The sequence below is a fragment of the Ciona intestinalis genome, chromosome 5 (genome assembly GCF_000224145.3).
Source record: "Ciona intestinalis chromosome 5, KH, whole genome shotgun sequence".
In the NCBI taxonomy this organism is placed as follows: domain Eukaryota; kingdom Metazoa; phylum Chordata; class Ascidiacea; order Phlebobranchia; family Cionidae; genus Ciona; species Ciona intestinalis.
In genome coordinates this window covers 3627625-3644755 of record NC_020170.2, presented here as the reverse complement: position 1 = coordinate 3644755, position 17131 = coordinate 3627625, and the positions used below count along the sequence as shown (strand labels likewise).

Here is a 17131-nt window from a genome sequence, read left to right as displayed (position 1 = left end):
GATACACAGCTGATATCTATGTTCTTTGGTTTACATACTGAAACAGCTAGATTCAAAACAATACTTTGTTTGAAGGACGGTACAAATTTTCTATTGCAACCAAGAAATAGCCGGCTAGTCAGAAACGAGAAAACTGAGAAAAATCTCATTGCTAAAACACTTTTGCAACATTTTGAAGAAAAAGTTTTTCCTCATACAACAGATATGGCGACTACTTTTAACATACCATTAACGAGTTTCTGAATTCAAAGTAGCACTAAGCACACAAGTCACCACCATGCTTAAATGTAACACTGCATTATAAAATACTTCAATTAATGTTATATAACCCGGCAGTAACATGATCACTTTTTAAAAATAATTTTTGTCTCATTCAGAATAGCAAGAAGTGCTTTTACTCTTTCCAGAAGGTACTTGTGCTTGTTTAAACTGCTGGTTTTATCAATATCTTTGCTGCAAACAGTCAAGCAATGTAAAGACTTGGTGTATAGTTCTTTATACTTTGTATGTGCAGGGTGTGTGCTTGGGGCAGTAGGCCTGATAAAATACAGTATCAGTATAACATTATAACATAGGTTACAAAAAACAGGTTGGATTAATTTTAGTTAAAGATCTGTGTAGTATATATCTGTACATCCTAACTCTTATTTTTAAGTACTGTACTGACAATCTTATCTATTAAAAACACATTAAAAAATGTGAACACATCCATTAAAAATGTGGATGGTAAAACACCCAAAAGACTTGAATCTAAAATGGTTAAATGTACAGAGTTAACTGATCCTACTAATCAGCATTACGAGTGCTTTCATTTTAACATGGGTCACTGGTGTGTTCCCTAAATTTAAAAAAAACAGAACACTCATATTTTAATGACTGTTGCTATCCCAACAAAAAGGACAAATACGCCACTCATTAAAAATCTCACCTTTTCTTAGCTGTCGTTCTTGTTGTACCTGAACATTTTACCAACATGAGTAGCAGCGATTGTAACACAGTGGAAAGTACGTTAGATAGAGAAGTCCATTCATCTATACTTGATGAGGTTATTTGTAAATCTGTAGTTCGTGTATCTGGTAAATCAACTGGAGATGAAGAGTCAGAGTTATGGCGAATAAAGTCCTGCAAAGAAAAGTTGTTGTAGTGGTTTATACATGTAAATAATTATTGTACAGGATCATAGCAGAGTGGTTAAAGAATTGTAACTTAGGAATACAGGATTTGATGCTTAATGCCATTATGGGTGTATGTGTCCTTGTGCAAGACCTTAACAGTAATTCCCCCAACCCAGTGGTCCTTCATGAGTTGTCGAAATGGCTGAGTGTTGTATAGAGTCATAGCAGGGAATTCTAGCTACAGGATTTGATGCTTGATGCCATTATGGGCAAGACACTTAACAACAATTGCTCCAATGCAATGGGACTTTATGGGTTGTCGAAATTGTCAGCCAAAAAAACAATACCCAACAAAGTTATATTTGGTAAGTCGCAAACTGGCACAAGGTGTATGAAACGGTATAACTAAACAACCATGATATAACTACTGTCTATGCCCACCAAATGAGGATAAATAAGTGAGACTATATGACACTGATTAATAAGAACATGTATTTCTTTCAAGTAGAACTGGGATAAAATATGTGATAGGTCAACTTTGACTATATATATCCAGTTCGCATACAACACAACAAATGAAGCTAAACAAAATATAACAAGATTTAAATACAGGGCCGTCAAGACTGTTTAACAATTATCATGTTTTTGCATGTACAGTATAATCTGCATTTGTTTTTGTTTATTAATCTCATTTTAGAATAAAATCATATATATATATAATGTATAGTACGGTGGGGTAAGATGGGACACCTTTAGCACAGAATATCTAAATATCCTGATTGTGTTTTAAATGCGGTCTATGGGAAAATAGAATGATACGTTGTCCCATCTTCCCCCACTCCACTAAATCTATTAAATCATGTTTGTCACAAGAAATGTTTTACCTGTAGTAACTCGTGGAGTAATGACAGTGGGCGCATACAAGGCATGGAAAGACCTAATGTTTCCAAGATTTGCTTTACTTTGGTTGTTGGGTTAGTCGTGCTATGAGCTGGGTAGAAAAAAATATTAGTTTGTTTTACTAAAAAAAAAAACAACCCAAAAACAAAGTTTACGGAAATATTTAAAATTTAAAAATAAAACAAATAAACAAAAAATAAGAAAAAAATTAAAACTTAAGAATTAAACAAGACTAAAGATAAAAGAGCAAATAAAAAGTAATAAACTGTAAAAAATTTTATTCTAAACTTACTTTCAATACAGTTTTCATGTAGCGCTAGTTTTTCGAGCAAAATACGAAAATAATCCGTCGAACTTTCATCTGGTAGTTGATGGAAAAACAAAATTGCTTTGTCATAATGGGAGTCAGCGAGCGTTTTGCAGTGTCGTCGTTTTGTGGATTCGGTCTGAAAAAAACAAAGAAATAAAAAAAAAACAGAATTTTTTAGACATTTTAAGCATGTACTGCTTTTAGCAGTACCATCCCTATTTGGGTATAGAGATTATTTATATTAAATATAAAAAAAGATCTTACATAACAGTAAAAAACACACAGAAATCCTATAAAAGGGTGAAAAAACAGTATAGATTATATAAAAGAGTAAAGAGCCTGTAATTTTTTTTATCAAATTAAACCTAATTTCTGCACACATATATTTTAAAAAAAACAGTAGTGATGAAAATCATATATACATATATATATATATATTTGTTACCACGTTTCGAAACGAGTTATGGTGCAAGGATGCTAGCCGGTGATGTATCTTCGCACACCTCATGATCGCTTGTGACTTTTTATCGTTTGATTTTAGAATATTATTGCAATGTTTCAATGATTTGTGGAGTAAGTCTGATGTCTGAAAGTGAAAAAAACTTTAAAAAATATATTTTTTGCCATTCACATGTTTTTTACTAATTTTTATTCATTATTTTTAGCACTATTTATAGTGTTGTATTCAATTTTTATTGTTTAAATGGGTATTAGACAGTTTTAAAATAGCCCTCTGACAGAACTTACTGTATGACCTCCATATAAAACAGAGCAAATTTATTCTAAAAATACAAAAATTTCTAATTTACTATTTGACAATAAGCATTTGAAGCTCATATATACAAAAACCCTAAAAATTATCCAAAAACAAAAATAAAAAAATTTAAAACCTGTTGCTCAATTTGTTCTCTTGACTTTAAGTGCAATGGTGAATGGTCTTGTACACGTTGTGCCATGGTAAAGTAAGCACCACATACTTCCCATGATAAGTTATTATGTATATTAAGTGATAATGATTTTGAAGTGTCAGTGTCATTGCGTCGGTCATGATTGCTATTATGGTGAGTCAATGCCTGAAAATAAAGTCGAAATTTTAGTTTGGGTTTTATTTTTTTATTTATTATTGTAGAGTGACATACTGTTCAAAAATACACATTTCATAATTTAATTATTTCATTTAAAAATGTTATCTTTGTAATAAATAAATAAAAAAATGATTCACGAAAATTGCAATTTACCTTTTCCTTTTCTGAAAATTGTTTTTTTTACAAAAAAAAAATACTTTGCAGTAAGGTAAAAATATTTTATACAATAAAAAATTATTAAAAAAGTTTTTCCAAAAACCTTGAGGTAATAGTCAATTGCACGGTTATGTAAAGTCTCTTCATCCATAGTAAAGTTATCTTGTTGATCTTGTGCAATGGATTGAGCGCAAATTCTCATTAACTTACCAAGGTTGGATAACACCAATGCCTGTAATGTTTTTAAAAAAACAAGATATTTTTATTTGGAATGGTTATTGTCTAAAGTTGAGCTGTAAGTTTAAAATAATAAAAAAGCTGTACTAAAATTACTGACAATACTTCATTTTGTAAGTATAAATTTTTCTATAATTACTAATATTTTTCCTTTTTAAGCAAAAAACTTCTGCTAACTGTTATTATGAGTATAAGTAAAAAATAGTTTTGTAATAATAGTGTAGAAACACAAAGTTGAAAAACAAGAATTACTAGAATTTATATAATTTTGTTAAAGTTTGCAGCAAAACTTATCTAAATACCTGATTAATTGCATCATTAACTACTGTGAAACAATTTAATGCAAGTTCTAGATGAGAATAAGTCATTTTCCATACTTCCTTCTGCTGGTTGTTGTGCTTATCCTTGTCTGCAGTAAATTAATGCATATTTAATAATACAAAACTCTTATAATTATGAATACATAAGTTTCTATATGGGTGAGGTGCTAATGACCAGCACGTCAGGGGACCTGGGATCAAGGCCAGGGTTGACCCACTAACTCATTAGATACACAACACAAAAGTTACAACAATTGATGACAAATCATTTTTTAAATGGAAAAAACATAAAATAAATACAGCAGTAAACTACAAAACACTTAAACTCTACAATATAGCAAGCAATACATATACAAAATATAGCCACAGTAAATAAACGTATAGTAGGGTGGGGGAAGACGGGACACCTTTAACTCTAGTTTCTCGTCCAATTTAGTAGTAAACAAAGAACATTCAACGAACTATAAAACTGTATCCCACGACTCACATAGACCGTTCTTAATTGTTTAAAACGCAATCAGGATATTTAGATATTATGTTCTAAAGGTGTCCCATCTTAACCCACCCTATTATACTAAACACCTAATTCTCAGTAAAATAAAGTATATATATAAAACCACCTTTATAAGAAGTAACATTCAACAAAGTAACTGCCTCTCCAATCCCAAGCGCGCCTTGCTCGTTTGCTACGTGTCCGAGTTTCCTCTTTATCATGAAGACCATCCCTTCATCCTCGGATGTCCGGGATCGGCTCTTCCCACGATCTTCTGCCTTCATCTTAGATGAGGAGGACTTTTTATCTTTTCGTTTGTTGGGAAGTTTTTCAAGAGCTGACTGATAACATTGCCGAGTTGTTTTGTAACCTTCACCAACTTCGCTTTGTAAATCAGTCAACCAAACATACTCCTGACCAGCTGCGTGAAAAGTTTAAGATAAGATTAAGAAAAAAATAGATCTGGTACAAAAATTATCTTTTTTTTCTTTTAATTTTTTTTTGTTCTGGTAAAAAATAAGCTTGCCTTCCTTTTTTGCAATATTTATAAGGAAAAGAGAAGAAAACATTTTTTACATTGGGCTATGAGAACAATTTTGGATGGCTGCTTAGATATGCATGAATGCTTACAACATTTTACAAACAAAAAAGTTTTATTTTTTAAGTTTTTGTTATAAATTTTTGTATTTTCTTAAAGAAAGGAAGAGGTCACAACACAACCCCTAAAAGCCCCAGCTTGCTGCGCCACTGCTTATAGATATGCATGAGTGATTAGACATATGCATGAGCACTTACATATAACCGTGAATTTATTCATTGCATCGCAGACAGCGATCTCTGTGTCCGATACGGAGAAGAATTGCTCGCAGAAGATTCTCCTCTCATCTTCGCTCTTGCTCTGAGATCTGTTCCACTGGATGTCACCACAGAGTGTGAGAAGACGAGGAAGTAGGAGATGGAAGTCCGGAGGAGTGATCAATCCTGGGAAGATGTTAAAGAAGTGAAGAAAATAATGATAAGGTTTTATAGTGAGATACACTAAAGAACATTTCCTTATGGCAGAGCAGAAAAGATTTTGACCATTTTTATTTACTTTTTGGAAATTCAAGAAATGAATTATGTAACCTTACCTTGTTTTGCTTGCTTTACACTGATGGTCATCAAGTATTCAAGGAATTCTGAAAAGAATATTTCAAAATAAAAATTAACAGTGTTATTTCAGCGGTTTAATCTTGTTTTATGCAAGCAGTTATAATATGGTATAGGGTGGGGGAAGATGGGACACCTTTAGCATATAATATCCAAATATCATGATTGCGTTTTAAACAATTAACAATGGTCTATGGGAGTCGTAAGGATACCGTTTTATAATTCTTTAAATGTTATTTGTTTACTACCAAATTGGATGAGAAATTAGAATGAAAAGGTGACTCATCTTCACCCTTCCTACTATATGGTAAATTAAAGCATAAAAAATAGAAGCCAAGAAAAAAAACATGGCAGAGGCTCATGTGTGCGTAAAATTGATCTAAACTTTTGCAATATCACTCTTACCATAACTCTGCAGTGCAATGCGCAAAAACTGAAGCGATAAACCATAGTTTTCCTGTTTCGATTCGTGCTCAGCAAGGGAATAATAAGCAAGTGAAATATTCCGGTAAAGCTGGATTCGAACTTCCAACAATTCAGGATCATTATCTGTTATTGGTAAGATTTTTTTATTTACCATGTTTTCGTATTTTACGATGGTAAAATTGTATTGTTTTTACTACGTTTGTACTATTTTATCATTCTTTTACTTCTTTTTATTATTTCCAAGGCATTTTAGCTTTTAAGATAGGTTTATTTACCCTTTTGTACTAGAAAAATAAAAATCAGAATTAAAAAATATAAAATTGACAAACACAATTATAAAAAAAACAATATTATAAAAATATGCCACACTATTAATAATAACGTCTGTATTGTATTATCACGTAATGTACATTACCTTCATCAGTTCTCACATTAAGGGCTTGTATTATATGAGTAAGTGCCGAATGGCAACCATCTGTTTCGACCTGATTCGACTCGGAAATTAACTTTATTCGATATTTCTCGGGTATCGACAACTCAGTTACTGATGGTATTACAGCTACTTCCATATTTGGTTCTGTAGATTTTTTTATGTTATAATATCCCTTTTTTTTATAAAGAAAGTTTCTAAGGGTAATGGTTAAAATGTGTAGCTTAATTGGGGTGTGAAGCAATTTAAGAAGATAAGAATGTTTTTGTTTTGAATTTCCATAAAACGAACGCTTACCTAAATATATATTTTTAATATTTTAAATTTAATTTCATGCAAATACGTAAAAAAAACAGAAAATTTTTTAAAAATACACAATAAAAAATCTCTTAGAATAAGTAAGTAACAAATATCACTGTATAGCCTAGCTACAGAATATCAAGATGTTTATGCGACTCACTTTCAACCGTGTGGGACTTGAGGGATAAATTTGATTTTTGCCGATCTAAAAAAAAAAATTTAAAGTGAACACTTGAACAGGTTTTATATAGTAGGTAAAGGTAAGATGATTCAAGATTATATTCATCTTTCATCGTCAAATTTGGGGGTAAAGAGGAATATTGACAGAATTATATAACCGTATTCTCACAACTCTATAAAAGCATTTTTAATTGCCAAAAAAAATAAAAACATTTGAAATATATATTGCTATTGCTAACCATCTTACCCCACAGTGCAATCCAAAAAATAAAAAAGTCATTTAAAGTCATACCTTTTTTATTGAGGTCAACAGGTGGTTTTTCACTTGGAGAATCTGGTAAACATAATGTAGACAACATACATAAGGCTCCCATTAACATCACTGGGTCAAGAGAGGAGTTTTTCTCCAGAAGATTGATGCAATTTTTTAACAATTCTTTGATGGTTGCTTTGCTGCTACAAGCAACTGAAGCCTGTGATATAAAAATTCATTTAAGTCAAAATTAATGTAAAATCTAGATTTTTTAATATAAACCATTTTTTTAAATTATATACTGTGAAAAGGAACTATATGCTGTGAAATTTTAATGATTAGGTATAAGTTTTCAAGCACTTTCAGCAGAAAAAATTGTAAAATTTTAAAATTATGTGTGCTAAGACCCTAACAAAATTAAAAATCGTGAAACTATATTCTATTCTGTAAGCCTAAGGTCCTACAGCAAGGCAAGCTGTAGGAGCGTATTACACCAGTAGTTTTTGGAATACCGCATTCCCAAAAAATAGATTACTCTGCTATAATAATAATATAAAATACAATTATTACTGCTTTACTTTAGCACTTTATATTTTGCAAAGATAAAACAAAATATATTCCTACCTGTTGCATTAAATTAACGGCCATCTTATAAAGTAATGTAGCCACAGACAAAGTAAATGGATTGTGTGAGTTTTCATCTCCTCTGTTCTTCTTCTGATCACACAGCATTGTGAGATCATAAAGTTTCACCACGTCGTCTTCATTGCTTCCCTAAAAAGCAAAAAAATAGATTTTTTGTTAAATCTTAATTTTTTTCATTCCTTTTATTCTTGCTTAATGCCTACATTTTTAAGTACATCAAAATTTTGAAATATGAAATTAAAATTTTTAAAAGTAAAAAAAAATATGAAAATATTGTTATATTTTCTGTTAGGTTGGAAAAACTCTTTTTAAGGTCGTTTCTAGATTGTTAGTGCACTTGGTTTAATTTATTACTTCTATAGGTGCGATCAAGAGCTAGATATTATTTGCCTAAATCAGTTAAGCTCAAGCATATGCTGTTATCATATAAATATTATATGTACATTCACGCAAGATATCGTGGAAAATGAACTCACTTTAAACAGCCAGTATGTATGACCTTCTTTTGTACAGTTTGATTTCAGAAATGATAAAATGTTTTGGGCGATGTCCTTAATCACTTTGGGACGAAATCTATAAAGAAAATTAATAAAGCTGAATATTGAATAAATTTCTATTTATAATTACCATGTATAGAAAGATTATATTAAAGTTTTATTTAAATATATATAGATTATAGAAATTTTATACAAAAATAAAATTCCTCTTTCTGCCAAACCAGTACACCAGATAATATTACAAAATCAATCCATATTTCTGTTACTGTTATGTTTTCACTGTGTCTTAGTGTCTTGCATAGCACACTTACCTAATCAAAAAAATAATCTAGTGTCTACCCTTTGAGGTAAGAGTTTGTCTACTCGTTTAAAAGTGAAAAAAAAACTTTGTTTACCCCTTTAAAGTGAAAAAAAAAATGTTTGGACACAAAAAAGTAAGCGAAAATTTATTTTTAAAAGAGAATTTTAATATTTTTGACATAAACCTGGACCCTTCTAGAGTTGGAATATCTTCAGTTCTTATAACTTCATAATTCTTCACAATCCCATTGACATGGAAACACATAACCACCTCCGGTACATTACAAATTAAGTTATCGAGCCAGTAGTCAATTCCAGTGAGTACGTTTATTGGTTTGCTTGAATCTCTGTATAGAAAATATTATATTAAATTACACTAGAGTTTAGGACTAGGTATCGTATTTTTTTACCTGAACGAAGCAGGTTACATTATTTATGAAATTAAATGGGTTTTAAGGGCTTTATTTAAATCTTTTCCAGCAAAAAATGGTTAAAAACGTTTATTTTTACCTTGTTTACCTTTTTCAAAATACAGTTACTTATTAGTTTAAAATGATTTTTGATTTTTAATGAATGAACTCAATTTATATGTGGAGAGGAAAGGAAAGTAGTTATAACAAAATAAAACACAAAGTCCAGAATGGTGGCAGCAACAAGCCTTGAACCTGCACCCCCACAGACAAATGTCCAACCATTATACCACAATACCAGACAATTCAATTCAAAATAAAAAAAAGACTTAAATTTAAATCCCTGAGCTAATGTTCAAAACAAACCAGTAAACAGTATCATGTTACCTTAATCTAAGACTGACTGCTGGGTATTCACCTCCACCAAAAATGGGCATGTTAGTACCTAGTAACATCTGTAGATCTTCAAATGACCAACAAATAGTTCGCTCAAATGTGTCACTTATATCCTACAAATCAACTGGTTTTTATAAAATATTTATGATATAAAATTCCATATGCCTAAATGTATGATAAACAAAAATCCCCATACTTACATAGGGTAAGGGTAATAAATATAAAATAACCAATAAAACTGTAATTTTAGCAACTGGTAAGCAATAAAAACAACTGAGTCGCTTAATTGTATTTTGCAATTTTATGATATAAATTTCCATATGCCTAAATGTATGATAAACAAAAATCCCAAAAAAACTCATATGCCTCTTTATGCATGGTAAACACAAAATAATATGTCAAAAGTGCTCGTTTGGAATTATCTAATTTATATCAGCATAATTTGAACAAAGTAGTCTACTGACTTGCTGTTTGAAACTACCAGATCCCGGGGTCCAAAATTTCCACCTTAGCTCTGAAGGAACTACTGCATTTAAACTGTTGTCTGTTGAATCTGTTGCATCAGGTGTTATCCTGTGGGAGATAAATGATAAATATTGCAGTAGTTGAAAGTAATGGGGAATAATGAATTGAAAAACATAAAACATGACTTTTTGGAGACATTGACAATTATATTTTAGCATAGGACGTTAGCAATAAACAGATGGTACAAGTTTAAAACTTAGTAAATGCAAACAATTTTTTTAAATGTCTGTATGCTTGATTAAAATGAATTGTAGATTCTATTTTCTGCATAACACAGTACAGACCTTTTCATATAGAAAAAAAGTTAGCAAAAACACTCAGTTCTGCAGTACTTGTAATTAAACCAGTGTATTTCTACTTTTAGAATCACCTTACTACTTCTTCTATTCTCCTCATTACATCAATATCATCAGGTACACTGTGTGTTTCACTGCTTGGTGGAGATGGTGGTCTTTCTGTAGCAGTACCTTGTTCATTTGCATGTATGCTGAAATGTAAATTTATAAATACAATGCTGTCTTTATATTTACGTGTTTTAAAAAACTGCCCTATTACATTTTATCAATTTGAACCTAATATTTACAATGTACCACTGAACCACTGTATGTGGTAATATGGCTTTTTCATGCTAAAAAAACAACTAATAAGGACTCCATAATCTCAAAACATCTGAATTAAGACAGTTTTATTATAGTTTGTAACTTTGTTTTATGCATGTTTCGTTTATTGCTGCTTGTGCATGTGTAAAAATTAGGACTGTAACATGCATGATAAAAGTTGACTGTGTAGCCTATTTGTACAAAGGGCTACTTATACATTATGCAACCATACCTGTAGTACAAGAACTTGGACAACATAAGCCTTTCATGTTGTGCAGATGGAAGCTTCTTCTTAGGTAAGCTTGGTATGTTACTTAGCTGTTGTTGAATGTTTCCAAACCAACCTGGTTCTGTTTCTGCCGAAAAATAAGTTTGTGTTTATGTGTCTACAGTTGATACTTTTATGTTAGTATGTACTTAATGAATGTACATACTAACAGTAACATATAAAAAAGTGATTTTTGATTCTGTTTCTGCCAAAAAAACTTTCTGGTTCTGTTTTCATCAAAAAACGTTTACCTATATCATATGTTAATATGTACTTAATGAATGTACATACTAACATATAGAAATGTGACTTCTGGTTCTCATCTAGTTTCTGCCAAAATAACGTTTATGTCTAAGTGTCTACAGTAGGCACCTATATCATATCTCATATGTTAGTATGTGAAAAAGTGACTTGCATAAAATGATGGCATAACACATTAATATGCATACAACCTTATTTAAAATACTTTAATACTGTATGAGCTAGGTAGACATAGCACATAGTACATATAAAATATATATAGTGAGGAATGGTATAAGTATACGACACATGGTAAATATAGGTTTTATTAATTTACCACTTGGTCGTCTAGAAGCAAAGTCAAATTGTTCAAGGAGTAACGTCTTCCCAACTCTATGCACAGCCATGCTTATTTGTGCTTTGCTGAATGGCATCTTTAAGAGCTTTTTGATATTCTGGGTAAAAATGTGCGTTTATGGTTATTGCTGTGTCTAGTAGTAAATGAATAAGCCACAGTATTTTGCACACTATTTGACTAGGCTTAGGCCTGATTAGCCAGTTTTAAACACAACCTATTAGCAGATTTTCTTTTGTATTGGCAAATACTGAACTGATTTTTAGGAAATCCCAAAACATTTGTGCCTTTTTTAATCCAAGGTATTGCACAAACATAATTTATTAAAAAGTATGTCAAACTAGGATCAAAAATAATTTTATATATATATATATATAATAAAAAAATTGAATCCTCTTACTTCAGCATCTGACACCACATCTATTTTTCCAATAATATCCAAGTGTTTATCTGCCATACTGAAGCTTGTGAACAAGGGCATGTCCCTGCGGCCAGGATCACTGTAGCATGGTCTGCTACCTGATATAAGGTGGCTGGGACGGAGACCTTGTGCTCTACGAAGCCAATTTGAGGGCGCAAGGTTTAGATTTGTAAGTGGGGCAAGCTGGTTGTAAAACGCTGGGAATTTGGCTGCAGAGTATGTTACCACTGCTCTTGATCTGTTGAAACATATTAGAGAGCATAAGTAACAGTATTACTGTTGTTTCATACTTCAGTAAATATTATTTTTATCTCTACCTATATGATAATTAAACATAACACTTAATAATTATTAACACACGATATAATGTATAGATACAACAAAATAGGCACTAGTGAAGAATTCTCTGGTACATAGCAGAATAGGCTGGCGAAAAGTGTTAGAAGTTGGTGGTTGATGGTTACGGTTAGTAGTTTAGTTATAGGAGTTAGTAGTTAGGGGTTGGTTAGTGGTTACTGGTTAGCAAATAGCACCACAAAATGTAACCCCTTATACAGTTTACAGCATTAAGCATTATTTATATCTTACCTAACTTCCGTCTCCACAGTTTTTGGTTGGCTGCTGTCTGTACCACTGGCCATTGTGTTTTGTGTATATTTAGTTAAAAAGATCGAGAATCTTGCATAACAAGATGTCGGGATCCTGTTTTTCGTTCACCAATAAACTATTTTACTTCTTTTACAAACTATTTAAAAAATATTCCAACTATGAATACACACTTTTTGCCCCAAAATTGAAAGTTTTACAACCGTTACTGCATGTCTTATGCCAAAAAACATTCATTCGAATACTCAAGATTCAAGAAAACTCCAGAACTGTTTCGAAAGGGGATTTCCCCAAGATGTGAATAGCAGCTGTCTAACAAACGTTGAGTTGAGATGCAAAAAGTCTTACTTTCAAATTCAAAGTTGAAATGCAAAAAGTCTTACTTTCAACTCTTTAGCTGTTTAACTTCAACTGTATTAGATGTACTTAATACCCGATTACGGTATAACTGTTCTAATAAATTCCTATACGCGCACTGCCATTTCATTAGAGCTCGCTCACTTGTTCAGTATTCCTATACAATGCACAAATGCTGCACATGTTGCACCATAGTACGCTAACTAACTGTGGTTGTATATTACCTGTTTAAACTTTTCCACCCATGTCATTACAAAATTTCCCTGCTGCAAGGAAATGTCCCAAGTCTTGTCTCCTCTGTGCCTGTTTGATTCTTTACTAAAAATAGAAGTTAAAAGATAAACAAACAAGAGATCACAGATCTAATAAATAAGCACATTTTAAACTAATTGGCATAAGACAGTAGAGTCGGGGAAGATGGTACACCTTTAACGCAAAATATCCAAATAGCCTGATCGTGTTTTAAACAATTAACAACGGTCTGTGGTAGTCGTGAAGATACGGTTTTATAATTCATTAAATGTTCTTGTTTACTACCAAATGAAAAGAGAAAACAAAATGAAAAGGTGTCCCATTCACCTCCACCCTGCTATATTAATTAATCCTTTTACTACAACGGTCGACTGGGCTCGAGGCTCAAAAACAAATCTGAAGTAACCAACAAAACGGGTTCTAGTCGCCATTGGTGATTGTGGAGCAGTAGGCAGAATGTATTTATACATGTATTACAACTAATGAAACTTATGACGTATGAGGATTGAGTGATTGGTAAAGAATATGTGTAAATACGGTTTGTACAACTCCTGTATCATGTGTTTATTGTAAACGTACACTAGTTAACGTTGTCGTCGCTTAAAAACGTTTGTTTTCATGAATTTTGACAAACCGTAATCACCCAGTAATTAGGTAATGTTAGAAGTTAATATTAATCATATGATGTTGAATTAAAAATAATGTTTCAATTACGATTAATGATAATACGGTATAAGAGTAGTGCATTTAATGCGTCCCCACTTAAATGCTAATAGTTTGATTCAGTCGTGAATCGTTGTGTGGATACAACACGCGCCGTCGTTTCCCGCCAAACTGCCAGACAGTGTTTCCGCTATGTATAGTGCATGAGGAAAGTAATCGTTAATTAATCGCCCATCGTGCGGTTTTAAATCTGAAAGTTCAGTCTAAAAATTATAAATATATATTATGATTTGATTTCAATCAAGAGAATAAAGAAAAATGCTAGAATTGAGAATTAAGATAAGTTAACTATTTTATAAATTTAATTAAAAACGTTCAAACAAACGGTTTGTTAGAAATATATATATGTTTGGAAATAGTTATTTTTCCCTATAAAATTAAGTCAATAAACGAAGATAAACTACATAAAACGCCCTGGCTTCCATTGACTACTATAGTAAACGGGAACGGGTCGTGAAAAAGAGAGAGTGTATCATGTTCTCTCCTTTACCGACATTGGAGATGCGCGTTCTATTCTTTTTTATTTCTGTGCACGAAAGCGACACAGACGACATAGAAACATAAAAAGTTATAAAAACTCATAAAAAATACATGAAAAATAAATTAAAAAAGACTACACAAAAGTATGATGGATGAGAGGTCACGGAACATGGCCGAGATGGCATGATCTAACAGTTGTATACTTGGAAATACTTGTTCAAATTGAAGTCGTTTTCCAGATTATTTTACAATGGTGCAGTCTGCTGTAGCCTATAGTCAACTTATAAGTGACTTTAGACAATTAAAGTCACAGAAACTTCACAGAAACCCGGGTGATGTCTCGCTATATGTCAGGGCCATAGTATTATTAAACTGTCAGGACGTAACGTCGATCCTTTAGGATCACAAAACAAATAGGCTACGACAGAGGATTCTTTCCAGACCAACAAAACCATTTTGACGAGCCACCAGAGGGAGCCAGAGAGCACACGCGTGACGTCACAGTCTGGGTACACAAAAGTTGCCTTGCCTCTTGGGATACTCGAAAGTAAACATTGCATCATCTCGTGTCGAGAAAAAGGTTGAATATTAAGCAATACACGTACATCTTCATTTACATATACATATTTTTTTAGAAAATGTAGGTCTTTTCGTATATTTAAACGTTTATAATTATCACAGTTCTGTTATTGCGCAATAACATGCACATTAATATGAGCACCGACAGCTATAAAGCAGTTGTTTTAAATAAACCTATAGTGTGCCCCTTACTCGTTATATCATTTCATATGTAATTTGGGAGATAAATATTTTATATAGGTTGTGGGAAGACGGGATACCTTTAGCACATGATATCCAAATATCCTGACCGTGTTTTGTGTTTTAAACAATTAACAACGGTCTATGGGAGTCGTGAGGCCTCCGCGCCTACGCGTACTCGGCGCCTATGTCATATCCCATTACCGCTGGTGTAATGAGAGCGCTCTTAGCCACTGCGCGACGCCATAGATGGCATTAACCCACAAAGTAACATATAGTGGGATTGGGGAAGATGGGACACCTTCGGCGCATATTATCCGAATATCCTGATCGTGTTTTAAACAGTTAACAATGGTCTAGTGGAGTCTTGAGCATATAGTTCTATAATTCTTTGAAAGTTCCTTGTGTACTACCACATTGCACGAGAAATTAGAGTTAAAATGTGTCCCACCTTCCCCCACCCTACTATACATGGTCGTAAGCTGGCACGAGGTGTATGAACACCCTTGTTATAACGACTGTCGTTTTTCGGCCACGCGAGGATAGAGTAAGTTACATTCATTCATTCTTTACTCTTCGACTTCTGGTGTTTTCGTTTGAGTGTGCCACACTAAGACATCATTGCAGTTATTGGCTTCAATATTGTCACGCGTCACACAAAGTGAGCTTAAAAAGTCAGATTCCATATCTGGCAGATCACGAAATTCTGCTTCCGGTCTCTCGAAGAGTAATTTGACATGAAGTGCAAAGCCAGCCATGTCAATTGGGATTAATCTGTCAGGCCACCAATAGGCCTTCCATTCCAAAGCCATCCCGTTTTCACATCTTACTGGGCCTTCATTGAGTATGCCACCAACTAAACCCACCTGCCACACAGCAGCGCGCTTTGTTGCACGAATTTCATCGAAAAGTTTCAACGAGTACGTGTTGTCATCATCAATAAAATACACGATAGCATCTTTGGTCGGTGGTACGTTTTCACGGATCCAATTCAGTCCCATTCTTCTGGTATTATAGTCTTTTATGAACTTCGTTGGTGGAATATTGTTCTTTGTGTTTAGGTGCGTGTAATTAAGTCCTGATTTCTGCAGAAACTTTGTTACTGTTTTAGTTTTCTGGTATGAATCCTCTGTCAGTATCCAGTGAAACTTTGGTATATGGAGAAGAGTCTGTGATAAACGAGTGAGTTCTGGTAGCTGCAGATATCTTTTGTATGTGGAAGTCAATCCATAAATTATTGGCATATCTTCTTTAATGGTTTCAACTTGAAATGGAGGCTTGGTATTACAATAAGCTTTTGCTTTCTGTGGCTTTGTGGTGTAAAAATGGTACAGTGTGAAAAATGTTTGACATAAAAACAATCCAAATACAATAAGTGCAATAGCAAGAAACCAGCGTTTAACTTTATGGTACTGCATGCTATTCTGTAGATCCAAAACAAAAGTCACAGGATACTGTTGAAGTAATTAACAGACTTATACAGGTCCAAATTTTCTTTTAATATTAAGTTTGTACTGATACTAATATACACCAAGTTTGATGCACTGCTGATGGCTGCCAACTATAATTATTTTTCTCTTCTGAACCTATAAGGTTAAACTGACTGATTTGACTAATTAATACACACACAACGGGTTGTTTAAGCTTTAGGCATATTACCTTCAATCCAGACAACTTGTTTCCTGCAATGTGGATCTTGTTTCAAATCTGAGAAACCAGCTGCCACTTTTGAGTTGTTTCGAAACAATAAAACTTTGGCTTACGAGTTTCAAACAATTCTCTCTGCTGTACCGGTTGCGGTTTGTGCGAGGCACAACACAACAACTACTGGTATAGGATATGCTCTAGGGCTAGGCCATGTCTAGGCCTGGCTTCACGTATAAAGTGCATGTGATATGTTAAATTTGCGCTAGAGGAAAGACGTCACAGCAAGAAGGAACTAAC

The 17131-nt window shown here is 32.8% G+C and overlaps 2 protein-coding genes across 2 annotated transcripts; both read right to left on the bottom strand.

The window, feature by feature from the left end:
- Positions 1-13: 13 nt before the first annotated feature.
- On the bottom strand, positions 14-12960 carry LOC100177210 (erythroid differentiation-related factor 1). Its single transcript, XM_002119677.3, has 25 exons — positions 12599-12960; positions 11990-12248; positions 11572-11689; positions 10959-11082; positions 10498-10614; positions 10067-10175; positions 9594-9715; positions 8982-9143; positions 8476-8572; positions 7979-8128; positions 7394-7574; positions 7082-7126; positions 6607-6768; positions 6171-6314; positions 5747-5794; positions 5412-5597; positions 4744-5037; positions 4106-4212; positions 3670-3798; positions 3216-3398; positions 2771-2911; positions 2308-2461; positions 2000-2106; positions 929-1122; positions 14-537 (listed from the first exon to the last, which is right to left on the bottom strand). The coding sequence occupies exons 1-25, from the start codon at positions 12649-12651 to the stop codon at positions 345-347; spliced, it is 3579 nt and encodes a 1192-aa protein (XP_002119713.1). The 5' UTR covers positions 12652-12960; the 3' UTR covers positions 14-344.
- A 2034-nt stretch (positions 12961-14994) lies between these two features.
- LOC100175613 (galactosylgalactosylxylosylprotein 3-beta-glucuronosyltransferase 1-like) lies at positions 14995-17131 on the bottom strand. The gene has a single exon (XM_002120344.4). It carries the CDS (start codon positions 16603-16605, stop codon positions 15757-15759), a length of 849 nt encoding a protein of 282 aa, XP_002120380.2. The 5' UTR covers positions 16606-17131; the 3' UTR covers positions 14995-15756.

What these genes read in the sequence shown, in the direction of transcription:
- LOC100177210 (XM_002119677.3), bottom strand. Translation starts at nt 12,651, where the DNA reads ATGGCCAGTGGTACAGACAGCAGCCAACCAAAAACTGTGGAGACGGAA. An exon ending in ACTGTGGAGACGGAAGTTAG is followed by an intron (nt 12,249 to 12,598) that starts GTAAGATATAAA and finishes ATGTTTCAACAG; the next exon opens with ATCAAGAGCAGTGGTAACAT. An exon ending in CAAGTCCCACACGGTTGAAA is followed by an intron (nt 6,769 to 7,081) that starts GTGAGTCGCATA and finishes AAAAATCTACAG; the next exon opens with AACCAAATATGGAAGTAGCT.
- LOC100175613 (XM_002120344.4), bottom strand. Translation starts at nt 16,605, where the DNA reads ATGCAGTACCATAAAGTTAAACGCTGGTTTCTTGCTATTGCACTTATT.